The sequence below is a fragment of the Monodon monoceros genome, unplaced genomic scaffold (genome assembly GCF_005190385.1).
Source record: "Monodon monoceros isolate NGI ecotype Baffin Bay Population unplaced genomic scaffold, NGI_Narwhal_1 Super_Scaffold_3, whole genome shotgun sequence".
NCBI lineage: Eukaryota > Metazoa > Chordata > Mammalia > Artiodactyla > Monodontidae > Monodon > Monodon monoceros.
In genome coordinates, this window is record NW_021703780.1 from 61,118,417 (window position 1) to 61,134,225 (window position 15,809).

Here is a 15,809-nt window from a genome sequence, read left to right on the forward strand (position 1 = left end):
CTGACCAGGCAGGAGAGTGGGTAGCAGGCTCTCCAGGTCTTCTTAAGTAGGGAAATGTCATCTGCAGTGACTAGCTAGGGCTCTGATGGATCCTGAGATTCTTTTAGCCCATCTTGGTTAATGCATTCCTTTATGCAGTGAGTTTTACAAGGGTGCTTAAAATAGCCTATCTGTGTTCTGAAATTCCTTGTTAATCCTAAGAATTAGTAACCTTCCTCCCTCCCTCCCTTCCTCACACCCACCCTCCCTTCCTTCCTTCTTTCCTTCCTTGAACAAAGGTGCCTTTCAATGACCAGCAGGTATTCATTGTAATTTCTGAATTAGTGCAGTCTAAACTATCAAGGAAACTGAAGATTCCATCCCTTTTCATCATTCTGATTGCATATAGCTGTGCTGTGGTATAAAAAAAGGTAATCCATCTCTAGGGGTGGTATTGAAGGAGTGAGAAGAAAGCTGGCTCAGCAAAGAGCACAAATTTGTATTCATGAAAGTGAAACCATCTAGGCCTTCCTCAAGGCAGATGCCCTGCAGAACGACTCTACCTTTAATGGCTTCAGAGTCAGAAGGGGTTTGTTGGTGGTTTACAGTTGCAGACTTTTCACTTTCTTTTTCTTGTTTTTAATTTAATTTATTTTAAAAATCATAGAAGTCATGAATATGCATGTACCCTTAGCTTAAAACTTCCCAATTTTGCTGTTCAGGGAGACGCTGCTTTGGGAAAGATCCCCGGTGTTCTCCTTACTTGCTGCCAGTAATGATAAATCCTTCCTTCTCTTGAAAAATAACTAGCTAACTAGCTAAATAAATAAGTAAATAAATATCATAGAAGGACAAATGCATGTTTAAAAAAATTCAAACAAGATGAAAGTGCATTAATACTGTCCACCCCCCTGTTCCCCGGTTTGTGTATTTGTTGTCCAGTTTTCCCTTCAGAGGGAAGCTTGGAGAAAGGCTGTTGAGAAAGGCCCAGGAGCTAGAGTGGGTGGGAGCAGTGACCAGGGAGATGGTGGGCGGGTCCCTGGGACATAGCTTGGCTGGACAGGTGTCCCCGGGCTCCTTCAGAGGGGTCTGGGACCCAGGGGTCTGGGACCCTGGTCATGTTGGTCCCTTGCGGGCACCAGCAGCATGACCCACCCAAAGTGGAGGAGGGTGCCACCTACAAGAGAAAGTGCCGTTTGCACTCCTGACCTTGCTGGAAACGCCTCCTTTTACCTTCAAATGGAGGAAAGTAGAAGCTTGGGTGCCCAGGCGTGGCCATCATCTTAACCCAGTGGAGAAGTTGTTCCCAGACTTTAGAAACATTCACTCTTCACTTTCTTATAAACCTCCCTGCTATACACAGTCATTATGATGCGTGAATAACTTGTTTGCTTATACAAGTTTGTTCCCAGGTACCATTTGTTGAATGAATGAATGAAGAAATGGAAAATACATTAGTTACATTGTTATGAATCTGAGTAATGAACCTGGCAATGTGGTGTCATCTCTGCTCCAGCAGGACTAGGCTCCAAGTCTAGCAGGGTCCTTGATGTCCCCTTGTCCCCCATTCCCATGTACTGTGCTTCTCTATATCACACTTCATGCCTCCTCCTTGTGGTGGTGGCGATTTATGAGCATGTCTTGGGCCGCCCATTTTACTGTAAGCTCTTTGATTAATTTCAGAGGGCTCTGTACCCAGTTGTCACTCAAATACAAATGTGACTCCTCTTTCTGGGCTAAACTACACCTGAGGATGGATGGAATAAGAACCAGCTTCCCAGAGCCCTTTGGCCCTGGAAGAGTGGAGGGAGAATCACTGGGGGGTGAGCAGGGATTCCAGGACCTGGGAAGCGCCCCTCCCCACTGTGGAATTTCTCTCTCTCTCTCACTCTCATTCCCTGCTGATCTTCCCAAGGGCTTGAAATAGAAAGAGTTTGAAATCTTTGAGTGTGCCTCTGTCTGCAAAAAGGTTCTGGCCCCACCTGGAAGCCATAGCGTCGAGTGCTCACTCTTCATCCCCTTTCTTCCTTCATCTCTTGTCCCCTACACATTGTCCCCCCCTTTGCTGCTGGCAGATTTATTTATGCATTCATTTCCAACCAGTTTCATTAATTGAGCATCTACTATGAACTGGGTGCTGGGAGGGGTCTTCACGGCTCCTCCTCTTCCTCCTCCTCCCTCTCAGGAGGAAGACAGGCAGCAATGCAACTCACCTGAATACACAGTGACATGTAGTATCTGCCCAATGCCGTCACAGGCACAACACTGGACACACCGAGGAAAGAGCAACTAATTCTGACCAGGAGGGCCTGAGATGCCTTCACAGTGGAGGTGGCATTTGAGTCAAGCCTGGAAGGGGGAGTAGAGTTTTGATAAATGGGCAGTTTTGATAGCACTTCAGGGAACAGTGTGTGAGTGAGGACATGGAAACGCATATGGGCAACATGTAGAAAGAGCAAAGGAAGTGAAAAGGGAGGGATAGAAGTCCGATGGCCAAGCCGGGAGTTTGGACTTGATGTGGCAGGAGTTGATCTTCAGATCTGACTGGACTCTGTTCCTCCTTCCCAGCTCTGAGAGTGGTCAGGCATTGGTTTGGTTCAGTGATAGCAGACAGGCTGGCTCCCTGAGGGCAGTAATTGATTTGCCCACCATGACATCCCTAATGCCTGGCTCAGTGACGGAATCATAGTCAGCACTCAATAAATACCTGCCGAATAAATAAATGATAGATTTCACAGGGTAACTCTGCTTTCTGAGGACGTGATACCAAGAATTCTGAGCCTCGGCCTGAGTCCACCAGGAAGTGCTGCCATGGATCAGTGATGGGGCGGGAGGGGCACTGGGGCAGTCTTGCCATCCCTGCACTAGATGACACTTCCAGCCAGCCCTGCAGTGCTTCAGCCCTGGAAGAAGAAGGTAGCCCAGATGAGCCTCAGCTATCAAGTTGTGTTGTTGCTAACTTTTGGAAATTAAGATTTATTCATTTAACTGGCAGGCCTTGTTTTGGGTGTGCTGCTGTTTGAGAAGGGTACGCCTGCCATTCTGGAGAAGGCCTCCAGTGTGGACGCTCCCCTGAGATCCCTCATTCTGAAAGGCTTAGAAATGGTTTTGAAACAGGCAGAACTGATCTATGGTGTTAGCAGCCAGGCTGGTGGTGCCCATGGTGGGGAGATGTTGCCTAGAAGTGGGAGGAGGGGGCCTTCAGAAAGCAGGTCACATTCTGATCTTTGACCTGGGTACTGGTTACACAGGTGCGTTTATGTTGTGAAAATTCCTCAAGTTTTACCCGTAGGAATTATATGCTTTTCAGTATGGGTGCTTTACCTCATTTAAAAGTTTACTTTTAAAAAAGAGAGAGTTGTGGGCTTCCCTGGTGGCGCAGTGGTTGAGAGTCCGCCTGCCAATGGAGGGGACACGGGTTCGTGCCCCGGTCCGGGAAGATCCCACACGCTGCAGAGCAGCTGGGCCCGTGAGCCATGGCTGTTGAGCCTGTGCGTCCGGAGCCTGTGCTCCGCAACGGGAAAGGTCGCAAGAGTGAGAGGCCCACATACCGCAAACAAAAACAAAAACAAAAAAACAAAAAACAAAAGAAGAGAGTTGTAAAAGATGAGGTCTGAGGAGTGCAGCCTTAGGCGGAAAGGCTGGAGTTAGGGTCAAGATTCCAGCAGGTTGCAATTCTGTCCATTCCCAGAAGGGGGCAGCATTGTGCCACTTGATAACCTGCAAGACTGGAGAACAAGCTCCTTGTTTCTGACCCCGCCCCTTCTGGAGGCTTAATGCTACTGGTCTTTTGATCATCCTACTGGTCTTTTATCTTTGGGATCCAGATTATTCCCTCCCTCCTTTCATCCCAAAGACATCTTTTTTCTTTCTCTTGAGAGTGACCAAAGCCATGTACTCAAAGTGAGAAAAGAGAGGAAAAACCTCAAAAACTGGTACAGGGACACTAGAGCCTAAGACGGTAACAGCAAATTCATCCTCCTGCCACTGAGCACAGCAGGGACAGGGTTGCAGTCTGTCTCTTTTGTGTTAGGCAGCAGCATGCAAAATTATTTGAGGAAGATTCTTGAAAGATAAGCTAGTGCTCAAAAACATGCATCCTGGGCGTGTGAGAAATCAGTCCCGTCGAGCCACTGATGGCCACTGCGGGTTGGGGAGGCATCCCTTCTGTGTAGAACACTTGTGCAGTTTGCTTTGTAATCAGTCTCTTCATCTGCCCCATGAAACGTAGCCATACAATTTTCTCCTTCTGTTTTAAAACTGTGTTGTATTATTTCTGTAATGAGGTTAAAATCCAGGTGCCACCTCAGACTGGATAGAAGGCAAAGATGGCTTCAGGAGCTGGCAGCCCCAAACATCCCGTGTCTTCCTCCTTCCATCCCGCCATCTGTCTGTTCATTCGCATTTGTTCATCCATCCATCCATGTTTTGAACATGTTTAAAGAGCATGTTGTCTGTTGAGTACAGTGCTAAGCGCTGGGGATAGAGGGAAGGACAAGAGAATGCTCCTTGCCACGGTGGGGGTAGAGCAGGGGGCGGACGGGTATTTATGTTGTAATCACAGGGCAACCTGGTCATGCTCTTCACGGCAGGGTGTGCTGGACGTGGCAGGGCACAAAGGAGGGTTCGGAGCTGCGTGAAGGGGACTGTGTGCAGGGTACAGGGACAGCCACCGGAGAAGGGGATGCCTGAGCTCAGTGGTAAAGGTTGGGTCCAGGTTTCCCCAGGAACCCAGGCTGAGGTGGGCATTCCTGCTGAATCCTAGGAAGCATGGCACATTCTGGGAATGGTCAAGTGTCCTTGTGACCTCTGTGAGGAGCAGGGGCATTTAGATGTGAGAGGAGAGGCCAGGAAGGTAGATGGGGCTGATGGTAGAGAGAACTGCATGCTTGGTCTGTGGGTACAATTCCCTGAGCTTCCTGAGGAAAATGCAGATCTGCGTCCTCGGGCATCAAAACCCCAACCTACCCTGGATACGGCTCATGTGGCCCGAGGACACAAGGTTCCCGTGGAGTCTGTGCCAGTGTTCCTGAGAAACAGGGACCCCAGACACCATTGCTCCCCCTTCAAGGTGCTTCTGTATTAAAATGCATCATGAGATCCAAGTGCATTGTATTTTTAAATCATTTTTCATATCTTTCCATCACTCACATTTTCTGGGAATCTTGCTGGGATGTGGCACAAAAGGATGTCATTCTGCCAATGGTGACATTGCTGGTGGAATTTCTTGGAGGTGGAAGGAAGGCAGTTTTATGACTCAAAAGAGCTTATTATTAAGATAGATCTTAGAGCCGGAACAATGGGGTGACTATTTTTATGCGTATGCACATGTGAAATTTCTTCCAAATTAACACAGTACCATGCTGGATGGGCCCTGTGACACTGAATAATTTGAGGCTTCAAAAATACGTGTTACATTTCCATTTGATGTCAAATATATGGGTCTTTTCCACATTGGAAAATACCCCCCCACACGCACACATACCACCAAACTCACACACGCACACATGCATACATACACACGCTCATAACAAGATTTTAAAATACGAAGGGCAGGAGTCCTTTTTTTCTAGCTGACCTTCATCTTTTTCCCAGTAAGCCTCTTTGTTCCACTCTGTCCCTCTGAATCCACTAGAAAGTTTCCTTTAAACTGCCTCTGTCCACACAGCTGCTGTGACAGGGGCTGCACAGTGTACAAATCAGAGGCCTGTCCAGAGGCCTTACCCTGTATCAGGGTTCATCTACATGAGCCTCGAGTGTGGAATGAGATCCTGTTAAATTAACAAAGACAGCGCCCTCTACCTCCATCACTAGAGCTGGGTTTGTGGTCGGCTTGGCCTCTTTGAGGTTATTGGGTTTTTGAGCCTCTAAATAAAAGCCATTCCATGTAAGTGAGCTTGAAGCACCCGAGGGTTTGTACATCGATAGGCTCGTCATGCTGGGGGTGATATTGGTGGAAAACATCAATCTGTCCCCTCATTCAGACGTTCCTACCTTCTGCTTTGTAAGAGTGAAATACGGCACATGCTCTCAGCAGAGGTTTCCACAAATACTTTGAGTTTGGAATAGCTCTTGCTCACATGCTTCAAAACTGAGTAACAATTTCAAATCTGAGACAAAGTAATTTCAGTAGGAGGGTCAACCCCTTCTTGTCCTCGTAAGAGAAAACATCTATAGTTCATTATTCAGCCAGTAAGGGTGTGACTAAAACAGCTTTTTTTTTTTTTTTTTGCGGTACGCGGGCCTCTCACTGCTGTGGCACCTCCCATTGCGGAGCACGGGCTCAGCGGCCATGGCTCACGGGCCCAGCTGCTCCGTGGCATGTGGGATCTTCCCGGACCGGGGCACGAACCCGTGTCCCCTGCATTGGCAGGCAGACTCTCAACCACTGCGCCACCAGGGAAGCCCTAAAACAGCTTTTTAAAAAAATAGGCACTATTAAAAAAAAAATAGGCACTATAAATAAATTGTAAGCCACCCATATGTAAAATGCTCGATAGATGTTTAAAAATGAAATAGATCTGGGGAATTCCGTGGGCGTCCACTGGTTAGGTCTCTGTGCTTTCACTGCTGGGGCCCCGGGTTCAATTCCTGGTTGCGGAAATAAGATCCTGAAAGCCTCTTGGAGCAGCCAAAAAAAACGAAATAGATCTGTATGGACTGATAGTAACTGCCTCATCAGAGGGGAATAGGCCTGGGAAGGTAGGGGCAGGGGTGTTTGAATTCGAAGAGAAAGGGCATATTCATATATAATTTGTATGATTTTAAAAAGAATGTAAGCAGGCACTGTATAAAAGTTAAGGAAAGAGTAATCTTAATGAGCAAAACCCCAACGTAAACCTGTCTACATCCTCCTGAGCCCTTCATTACTCCGGGCTCAGCATAACTGACATTTGTACAGACCTTTAAAATTTACAAGTATCTTCATGCAGTCATTTCATTTAATTCCCCCAACAACCCTTTGAGGCAGGTTTTTTAAATCCCTATTTTACAGAGGAGCAGACTGATGCTCAGAGTAAGTGACTCGTCTGGGCTCATAAAAGTCTTTGAGAAGCAGAACAGAGATTCAGATCCAGGTCTTCCAGATGTGAGGCCTGATGTTCTTTCCACTTTGCCACATTGGAAAGTAGTTAACTTCTTCTGATTTGACTTAATTTCTTTATCACTTATTTGTAAGGAGCCATTTGTTCAAGTTGGATTTACAGGTGGCATTGGCCAGCCAGTTTTCATGCAGGGCAGTTATCTCTGCTCATCAGCTGGTAAGATTTGTACTGCTGTTTTCTGGATGCTTTGAATCCCTGCCCCACCAGTTTTCTTTTTTTGTTATCTGTCCTCAGAGAGCCTTTTCATAAACTGCTGGCCCAAGGCCTTGTCAAGGGGCAGACATTCCGCCTACCATCTGGACAGTATCTACAGCAAGAGGAAGTAGATCTCACAGGTAAGAATGGCCCATCTAGTCCCATCCAGGTGCTCACAGAAAACCAAGCCGGCGAACGCTGCCAGGCCCTGGCTGGGCAGGAATCCAGGCGAGTGACCCTTTAGCCTCATGGTCTCAAAGCCTCAGCTGGCTCTGGGCTGGCGCCCTCTGAGGCTGAGGCTGGCTCCCCTCAGCCCCATCCCATCCAGCTCAAGTGTCAGTTCAGTTTCCGGAAGTGTTTTCTTTTGTATATAACATGGAGTCAACTCTGGCATCACCTCCTGTCCTAGCCTGTGTTTGACATCCCATCTCAGGGACAGAGCCCCCAGACCCAAGAGACATTCTTGTAAGACTGGGGCATTCTCAGCACATCTCCCCACGTGGTCTAGAGGGGTATTAAAGAACGTCAGGGACCACCAGTCTACTTGGGCCCCCTGGTGGAATTCCTCCCCCTGACCCCCTGGACTTCCCCTTCTCCCAGCTTTCCCGAGCCTTTTCCTACCACCCTGTGTTTTCACTCATCCTCAAAGATCTCTAGGTGGCATGATGAGGGTGTATCACGTGCACCCAGCATACAAATAAATGACGTGTCAGAAAATTGGGAGGTGGCCGTGAGAAACTCTGGCAGTTAAATTTAGAATAACTCATGCTTAATGGATGCAATTAGGTAAACCCAACAACCCCTTAAAAGGTAGTCAGGCTCCCAAGCCAAACACTAGAGAGAAGGTTTAGGTGGAAGCAGGCAATGGGATTACCTAGTTAAAGCAGTAATTCCTCAGGGTTTGGAAGGGTCACCATGGTCCTTGGGAGAAAAAGAAGCTGGAGAAGCAGAAATTGGCAGTGTTTCTCCAACACTTGCCAGAGGGAAAGGAGCTAAGTCCAGGGGACACATAACTTTTAGCTGTTGGTGAAGGGCTCTCTGCGTCATGGGCAGGGCTGCTACGTATGACTGTGCAGTTTGTGCAATGTACAAAGGCAACCGCCTGAGGGGGTGAGCAGGGCCCGAGATCCAGCCACTCACACAACTATACACCTCAGGGCCACATCTGCCAAGAGAGGGCACCTTTTTCTAACTTCTCAACTTCTCTGCCCAGAAAGATGCCTTTTTCCTAATTTTCACAACAGTGTTATAAAGGCTTGCTGCAGCCTGGACGGGGGTGTGGGGTAGAGGGGGCAGTAGTTCCCTGATCCTCACCACAGCTTGGATAAAACATCTTCCAGGACTTCAGTCTCCCTTTGCTCTGATGTCACGAGGTCAAGCATTGTTGTGAACATCTTTTTCCTTCCCACGCAGACTTGCCCCCAGGGGGAGAATATGGACGTGGATCAGCAAGGGCAGGCATCTGTCTACTTAGTGGGTGTGCCTCTCATGAAATATGGAGTTGGCTTGTAGATATATACGGTGGTACCTTGGGGAGTGAGTTTGGTTGCTGTTAGAGGGAGCATTTAGCTGGAAGGAACAGAAATCCACGCAAAGGCAGGTTTCGCACAGGGATGTAGGGACATCGCCCAAACCCAGCTGCAGGAAGTACAACATGTAGGAAGCCGCCGGGCCACTCCTCTCTCCTCTTTCTTGAGCCTCCAGTTCCTCTCCCTGCCCCTCTCTGTTCTTCTGCCATGTTCTCCTTCCTCCCCCAGGCTTGGATTCTGCTCTCCCTAATTTCAGTTTACAGAGTGACCTTTGGTAGCCGCAGAGCCACGTCTTGGCCCAGCTCCTTAGGACCTTCTGGTTCCAGTGCCCAACAGCATTGAGACAGAGTTTCTGTCTCTTAGTTCCAATTCCTGAGAAGGAAGCTTAGCCTTCTCAGATGTCCTTCCTGGTCCCAGCCACTGGAGCTTGGCAGCAAGGTCACCTCCTCCAAACATGGCCATGGAAGGCCTCCTCCATCAGCACCATCTGGACCGATGGTGTGTGGGTGGAAAGGAGACAAAGAACAGGGCTGCACAATGGGACACGGCGTTTACTGTGAGCCCAGCAAGCTAACTCCACGCATGGGCCTCGATGCTGCGAGATCATGTTCTGGTGACTTCAACACGGACTGGGGACCTAGCCCCCAGGTGAAGTGACCTCTCAGGTGCTTTGCTGCTCGGAGACCCTGACTGGTCATCTGCCCATTTCCAAAGGAGACCCTGAATCCATAAAGAGAAGAGCAATATGCGAGTTTTCCTTATCCTTTTTCACTTTCCTTTTTGCATATAAGTAATTTACTTTTTTAAAAAAAGGGAAATTGGGCTTCCCTGGTGGCGCAGTGGTTGAGGGTCCGCCTGCCGATGCGGGGGACGTGGGTTCGTGCCCTGGTCTGGGAGGATCCCACATGCCGTGGAGCGGCTGGGCCCGTGAGCCGTGGCCGCTGAGCCTGTGCATCCGGAGCCTATGCTCCACAGCGGGAGAGGCCACAGCAGTGAGAGGCCCGCGTACCGCAAAAAAAAAAAAGGGAACTTACTTTGTGTTGTTTTGTGATTGAGAAAAAGGAAGGTTTGTTATGGGAGGTGGGCCTACTCATTTGAAAACAAAAACATTTTTATGACGTCTAGAGGGAGAGAACAAGTCATGTTAAATGAATTAGTGGAATTCTTTAAATTAACACTTATAATTGCTCACCCAGTATTTTCTTATTGAATATACTGTCACAGAGCCAATTCGGCATCACACATCCCCTACCGATGCAATTTTCTGGTGTCTAGGTTCTGTTCCTGTTCATGCAAACACGAGGGAGAAGTTAGAGGTGACTTGGGAGAAGATGAGCAAATCCAAGCACAATGGCGTGGACCCCGAGGCCGTTGTGGAGCAGTACGGCATTGACACCATCCGGCTCTACATCCTTTTCGCCGCCCCTCCTGAGAAGGATATCTTGTGGGATGTAAAAAGTAAGTCACCTTCCTCTTCCCAGCCTGCCTCCTCTGTGATCCGCCTCAGTGCCAAAGGAATTCAAGGAAGGAAATGTCTTTGCTGAGTCAATAGTAGGGTTCTAGGAATCAGCTGTGTGAGGCAAGTAGCAGTTTGCCCAACATCCTGTGCCATTCCTAGGCCAGTTTTCTCAGATGTAATGAAATGAACGTCCAACCTTTGGGGGAGCTCGCTGTGACTGCAGACTCCCAGTCCTCACCACAGCCCTGCTGACCCAGCCCCCAGGCCAGGGCCCCGGAGCCTGCCTTCAGTGAGTCTGTGGCGTTCTCATGCAGGTTCTACGAGGATCCCACTTTGAAAACGTTTCCTTGAGCCAGACTGGCATTTGTGGTACTCCTGGGCCCACTGTGGTCCACAGAGGCCAGTCCCCTTTTGGTCTAACCTGAAAGGTTTTTTCTAGAATGGTGTCATTGCCTGTCACCAGTCCAGAAAACCCCGCATGGGGCCTGGTCCTGATGTTACCTGTGACCTCTTCAGTCATCCACAGTAGCCTTCAGAGGCCCCCGCAAGGGAGATTCGTCCCTCCAAAGTTGTTTAGACCTAAAATGGTGTGAGGTAGAATAATCTCAGGTATCTGGATATCCTAGAATAAGCTGTCCAACAGTAATCAGTAATTCAGTTTTCCTTCATGTGGTCTTATCCAAGTGTTATGGGGAAAAGAAATCAGATGCCTGGAATCACCGTTCAGTTCAACACACCATTTCTAGTGAGAAGTGTGGTCTGGAGCAGTGGTCACAGATGCCAGTCCTGGAACTAGAATCCCTGGGGACACTCAGGCCCAGGTTCTGGCTCCCCAGCCCTCCCTGTGGGACCAGCTCCAGGAATCTGTCTCTAACAAGCCTTCCAGAAGATCCTGCTGTGCATCCAGGCTTGAGAATGTCTAGTCCAGTGGCTAAAGTGTAAAAGACCTGAACTGGCCCTAATTTGGTTAGCTGTGTGACCCAGGGCCACCAGGTGAAGCTGTTCAACTTCTCCAGATCAGATGAACAGCTGATTTGATGAACACATGTGAAATATGTGATACACACGGATCTGGCAAGGACAGGGGTGGTGTTAAAACACCTCAGGCTGTGCAGCACTGCAGCTCAGAGTGCGGTCTGTGGACCACTGCCGCCTCTGCATGTTACCTGTCCACGTGAGATGGGGCACCTGCACCAGTGTAAGTCAACCCTGTCTCCAAGCACACTGTTAGTTCCGAGGACACTTTTGTCACAGCAGGATTTCTTAACCAAGGAGGCAGTGCCCTGATGCACATCCTGGCCCAAGCTTCTAAGCTCGTTGTGGGCCAGTGACAGTTGGTGGAAACCCTTTGTGTAGCCCTGCCGTCCTGTACTCCGAATATTTGGAGCTCTAAGAAATGATAGAGTCAGCCCTGGTCTGAGTTCCCAGACACTGGAAGCCAGGAAGGACCCTTCTCCGTGCCCTTGGAGAGATCCACCGGGCACAATGAAGTGTCTCTTCATTCACAGGTGCTTTGTCACTTAGGTATAACCAAACCAATCATTCTCACATGTCTCTCTTTCTCTCTCTCATTCACTGACATTACACTCAGCCGACGCTCTCCCTGGGGTGCTGAGATGGCAGCAGCGTCTCTGGTCCTTGGCAACTCGATTTATCGAGGCCAGGGTTTCTGGGAGGGTTCCCAGGCCTCAGCTGTTGAGTAACGAGGAGAAAGCCGAGGGAAGGAAGCTGTGGGAGTACAAGAACTCCATCATCTCTCAGGTCAGAAACCTTCCAGGGGACACTGGTTGATTCTGTAACTGAGCCCTCGTGATCTGTGTGGCTCACCCTGCCTTGGGGTGGGCACTCTGGGTCTTCCTCCTTTCTTATTATGGTGGCCCACTTGCCTTGATTAATTGATCTTACTGCTTTGGGTATTTCACCAAGGTGGAGCAACAGTGCAAACATTGTCATGAACAGAGATGCTCTCAGGAAATGGCTCCCACTAATGGTGCCTCCCATTTATCCATCCCGGATCTCAAGAAGCTGCCCACTTTCCATGTTTCCATATTTAACACATCCAGGTAGAGAACCAAATTTAATATCATACTGATGACACACTGTATATGTTATAAAAACAGAAACAGAATTTTAGAGTTGAAAGGGGCTGGAAAAGACTCTCTTTTTTAGCCTCCTCCTCATCCCATCTGTGGGCAGAGCTGAGACACAGAGAGGTTAAATGTCTTATGAAAGTCACACAACCAGTGAGGAACAGAGCAGAGTTCCCTGACACTCAGAATAGCGAGTACTTTCCCACTCAGGTACTTTGTTACACAATGTTCACGTGAGTTATTGTGGGTTAAATTTTACAGGTAAAATAATTGTTCACTTTATCTTCTTAGAGAATAGTATATTATTGTCTAAATCACTTTAAAAGATTCTTCATTGATAGCATCCCTTTAAATTGTTCATCTAGAGGTCTGCTATTATACCATGACATTCACCTTTGTTAAGAACTTTGTGAAAAAATGTCATATATCTTTGAAAGAAAGCCCTTAGGAAATCTGAAGCCATTTTTTCCCAAATTCTCCTTAGGCTGAATTTGTTTTTTTAAGTTGTGCTGATTCAAGCTTAGAAAGTTAGCCAAGGTCACTTCGCTGGGCTCTGGCAACTGATTACGTTGAAGGAGCAGGGCTTTTCCTCTGGTTTGTATAACCTGCAGTGGGCCTGGGTCCAGCATGGTCTCATTTATTGACACTTCTTCAGCTTTATTTTCATCCTCTCTACTATAGTGCAGAGAAACAGAGCTCACGGAATTGAATTTAGTGATCAGAGTGATGCCTGAATGATCGTTTTCATACCCCATATTTTCTCTTTGGATTTGGCAAATTCTTCTCTTCTGTCAGATAATGGAATTGGGTTATTTCAACAAGTTGGAAACTCTGGACATCTTAAGGATGTGTTATTTTTCTATATCTTTGCCCATGGTCAAAACTGAAAAGCACACCAACAGGAAAAAGCTGACAAAACGTATTTGTGTTCTTGTGTTGACTCCATGTTTGAAAATGTAAAACTAACCTTATCCCATATACCAATAATCTTCACTGTGAATTGAAGTCATGTAACCACAGAGAGGTGGCATCCTTTACCCCATCTCCTGTTTACTATCGTTTTGATGTTTGCTCATCAAATGGGTCCTGCCTCCTTTTCAGGTAATGATCAGTGTTTTCTTAGGCACCTACTATGAGAACCAACACTGTCCCAAATATGGGGGAAGAGTAACAGTCTTGAGTGGTGGAAACAACATTGACTTTGATTTTAAAAATCTTTGTGCTGAGGTTCCCTGGTGGCACAGTGGTTGAGAGTCCGCCTGCTGATGCAGGGGACACGGGTTCGTGCCCCGGTCCGGGAAGATCCCACATGCCACAGAGCGGCTAGGCCCGTGAGCCATGGCCGCTGAGCCTGCGCGTCCGGAGCCTGTTGCTCCACAGCGGGAGAGGCCACAACAGTGAGAGGCCCGCGTACAGCAAAAAAAAAAAAAACTTTGTGCTGACGAAACATTAAAGTGACTATTTAAGATAGTGAATACATTTATAAATATCTTTTATTGCATGCATTTAGTTTCACAGTTTTTGGATAATTTAGTTTTTTTATGGAAAGCTTAAAGGAAATTTGAACAAAGTGAATAATTCAACTTTTTACCAATAGGTGACTGCCCATTTCACAGAGGACTTCTCACTGAATTCTGCGATTTCTCAACTGATGGGACTCAGCAGTGCCCTCTCGGTAGGTGGCCCGTCTGTGCTCATTTGCTGGTAACCGAGGAGGGAGCGTGGCTTCCAGTCACATGGTGAGGTGGCCTGCAGCTCCTTGAGGGCAGAGACTATGCCTTTCTGGACATTTTATCTCTGAAGTGTGGTGTATAGTAGGTGCCCCATAAAGTGAATGGGTGTGACTGAGTTAACTGATTAGCCACACCTCAGGAAGACACTGAGTGTTTGCAGGAACTGTCGAAGAATGGGGAACCCTGAGCTCCCTGAGGGGCGCAAGAGGACCCCTGTCCTGGAGGTTCCACATTGCAGAACCTTTGAGCTAGTCTCTATTTCCCACTGGTTCTGTGCACATAGGAAACATAGCTGAGTGGTTAAGAATTAGGACCAACCTGGATTCTAATCTGGTCTCCATCTCTTGGTTAACCGTGTACACAGGGACAGATGACTCTCCCACTCTAACCCTTAGCTGCTTTATCTGTCAAATGGGGTAACAATACTGCCCTCAAAGGGTAGTAAAAACCAAATGCGTTAGCATCAGACCGCGAGCGTGGTTAAATGCTCAGTCAACAGTATATCTGCTCAGGAATTCCCTGGCGGTCCAGTGGTTAGGGCTCTGAGCTTCCATTGCAGGGGGCACGGGTTCGATCCCTGGTCCAGGAAACTAAAATCCTGCAAGCCGCGCAGCACGGCCAAAAAGACAAATAGTAATATATCTGCTGTTGCTGCTCCAGCTATTTTTAATACTATGATTAAATGGGGAAAGTTCTTTGCCCAGAACAAAAATGATGTTGAAGAGGGTTTCTTCCTGCCTGTTTGTGTCTCTGGATTTCACATACATTCATGGCCTTTCTTACCCAGGCTTATCTTGTACACCTCAGTGTTCTTACATTGCTGTTCTTTTCTGTTCCTCAGCAAGCTTCTCAGAGAGTTGTTCTCCACAGCCCTGAGTTTGAGGATGCTCTCTGCGCCCTGATGGTGATGGCTGCTCCCATGGCCCCTCACATAACCTCGGAGCTCTGGGCAGGTAGGTGGGGAGGCCTTGCTTGACCAGTTACTACTGAGCAGCATGTGCTCCAGCCTCTTGTTGAGCATTATTCAGCCGTGGGGTCCAGCGTTTGGCATCTGCACTTGGGACCTCTCTGTGGAAATGGGAATGAAGTGAGAAGGTGCTGTGCAGGAGGACTTGATGGTTATTCTGGGCCCCGTTCTCCAGACCTTGTGTTCAGAGGTCTCCTGTGACTTCTGTGGATGTTTCAAAGGAGCTTGCAGAAGCCAGGCAGCCTAGGGATGCTGTGTTTACATCATGCTTTTATCTGGGGGCCTCTGAGAAGTAGCGTTCATTTCTTTTTCATAATTATTTTAGCTCTTCTCACCTGTTTATTCTTCTCAGTAGAACTCTGGCATAGTTCTGTTAAGTTCTCCCAAAATCTCCTTGAGATTTTGATTGAGATTTGGTTAAACCTAGAATTAACTTGGGAAAGTTTCACATTTATACTGCATCAAGGCTTCCATTCCAAAACATGATCTGTCTCTCCACTCATTCAAGACTTCCCTCGTGCCTGGGCAAGTTTTGTAATTTTCTTCATGTAGGTCCCACACATTTCTTAAGATTATTCTCAAGTAATCTTGCCACATTTCATTTTATTTTTGTTATTGTGACTGGAATCTTTTTTCTTTAATAATTTTTGACTGGTAATATCTGGCATATAATTTTTAATATTAATTTACTTCCTTATTTTCTAACCAGATTCCCTACCAATCTCTCCTCCTTCATTTAAGGGGTAGAATCCTC

At 47.6% G+C, this 15,809-nt stretch overlaps 1 protein-coding gene across 2 annotated transcripts in view; it reads left to right on the forward strand.

Moving 5' to 3' along the window:
• LARS2 (leucyl-tRNA synthetase 2, mitochondrial) overlaps nucleotides 1-15,809 on the forward strand; it is a 161,609-nt gene that overhangs the window by 131,139 nt on the left and 14,661 nt on the right. For both annotated transcript variants that reach the window (XM_029243573.1, XM_029243575.1), the window contains exons 15-19: nucleotides 7,317-7,417; nucleotides 10,082-10,264; nucleotides 11,857-12,026; nucleotides 13,953-14,030; nucleotides 14,930-15,041. In XM_029243573.1, coding sequence (XP_029099406.1) covers nucleotides 7,317-7,417; nucleotides 10,082-10,264; nucleotides 11,857-12,026; nucleotides 13,953-14,030; nucleotides 14,930-15,041 — 644 coding nt within the window. The remainder of the gene's footprint in view (nucleotides 1-7,316; nucleotides 7,418-10,081; nucleotides 10,265-11,856; nucleotides 12,027-13,952; nucleotides 14,031-14,929; nucleotides 15,042-15,809) is intronic.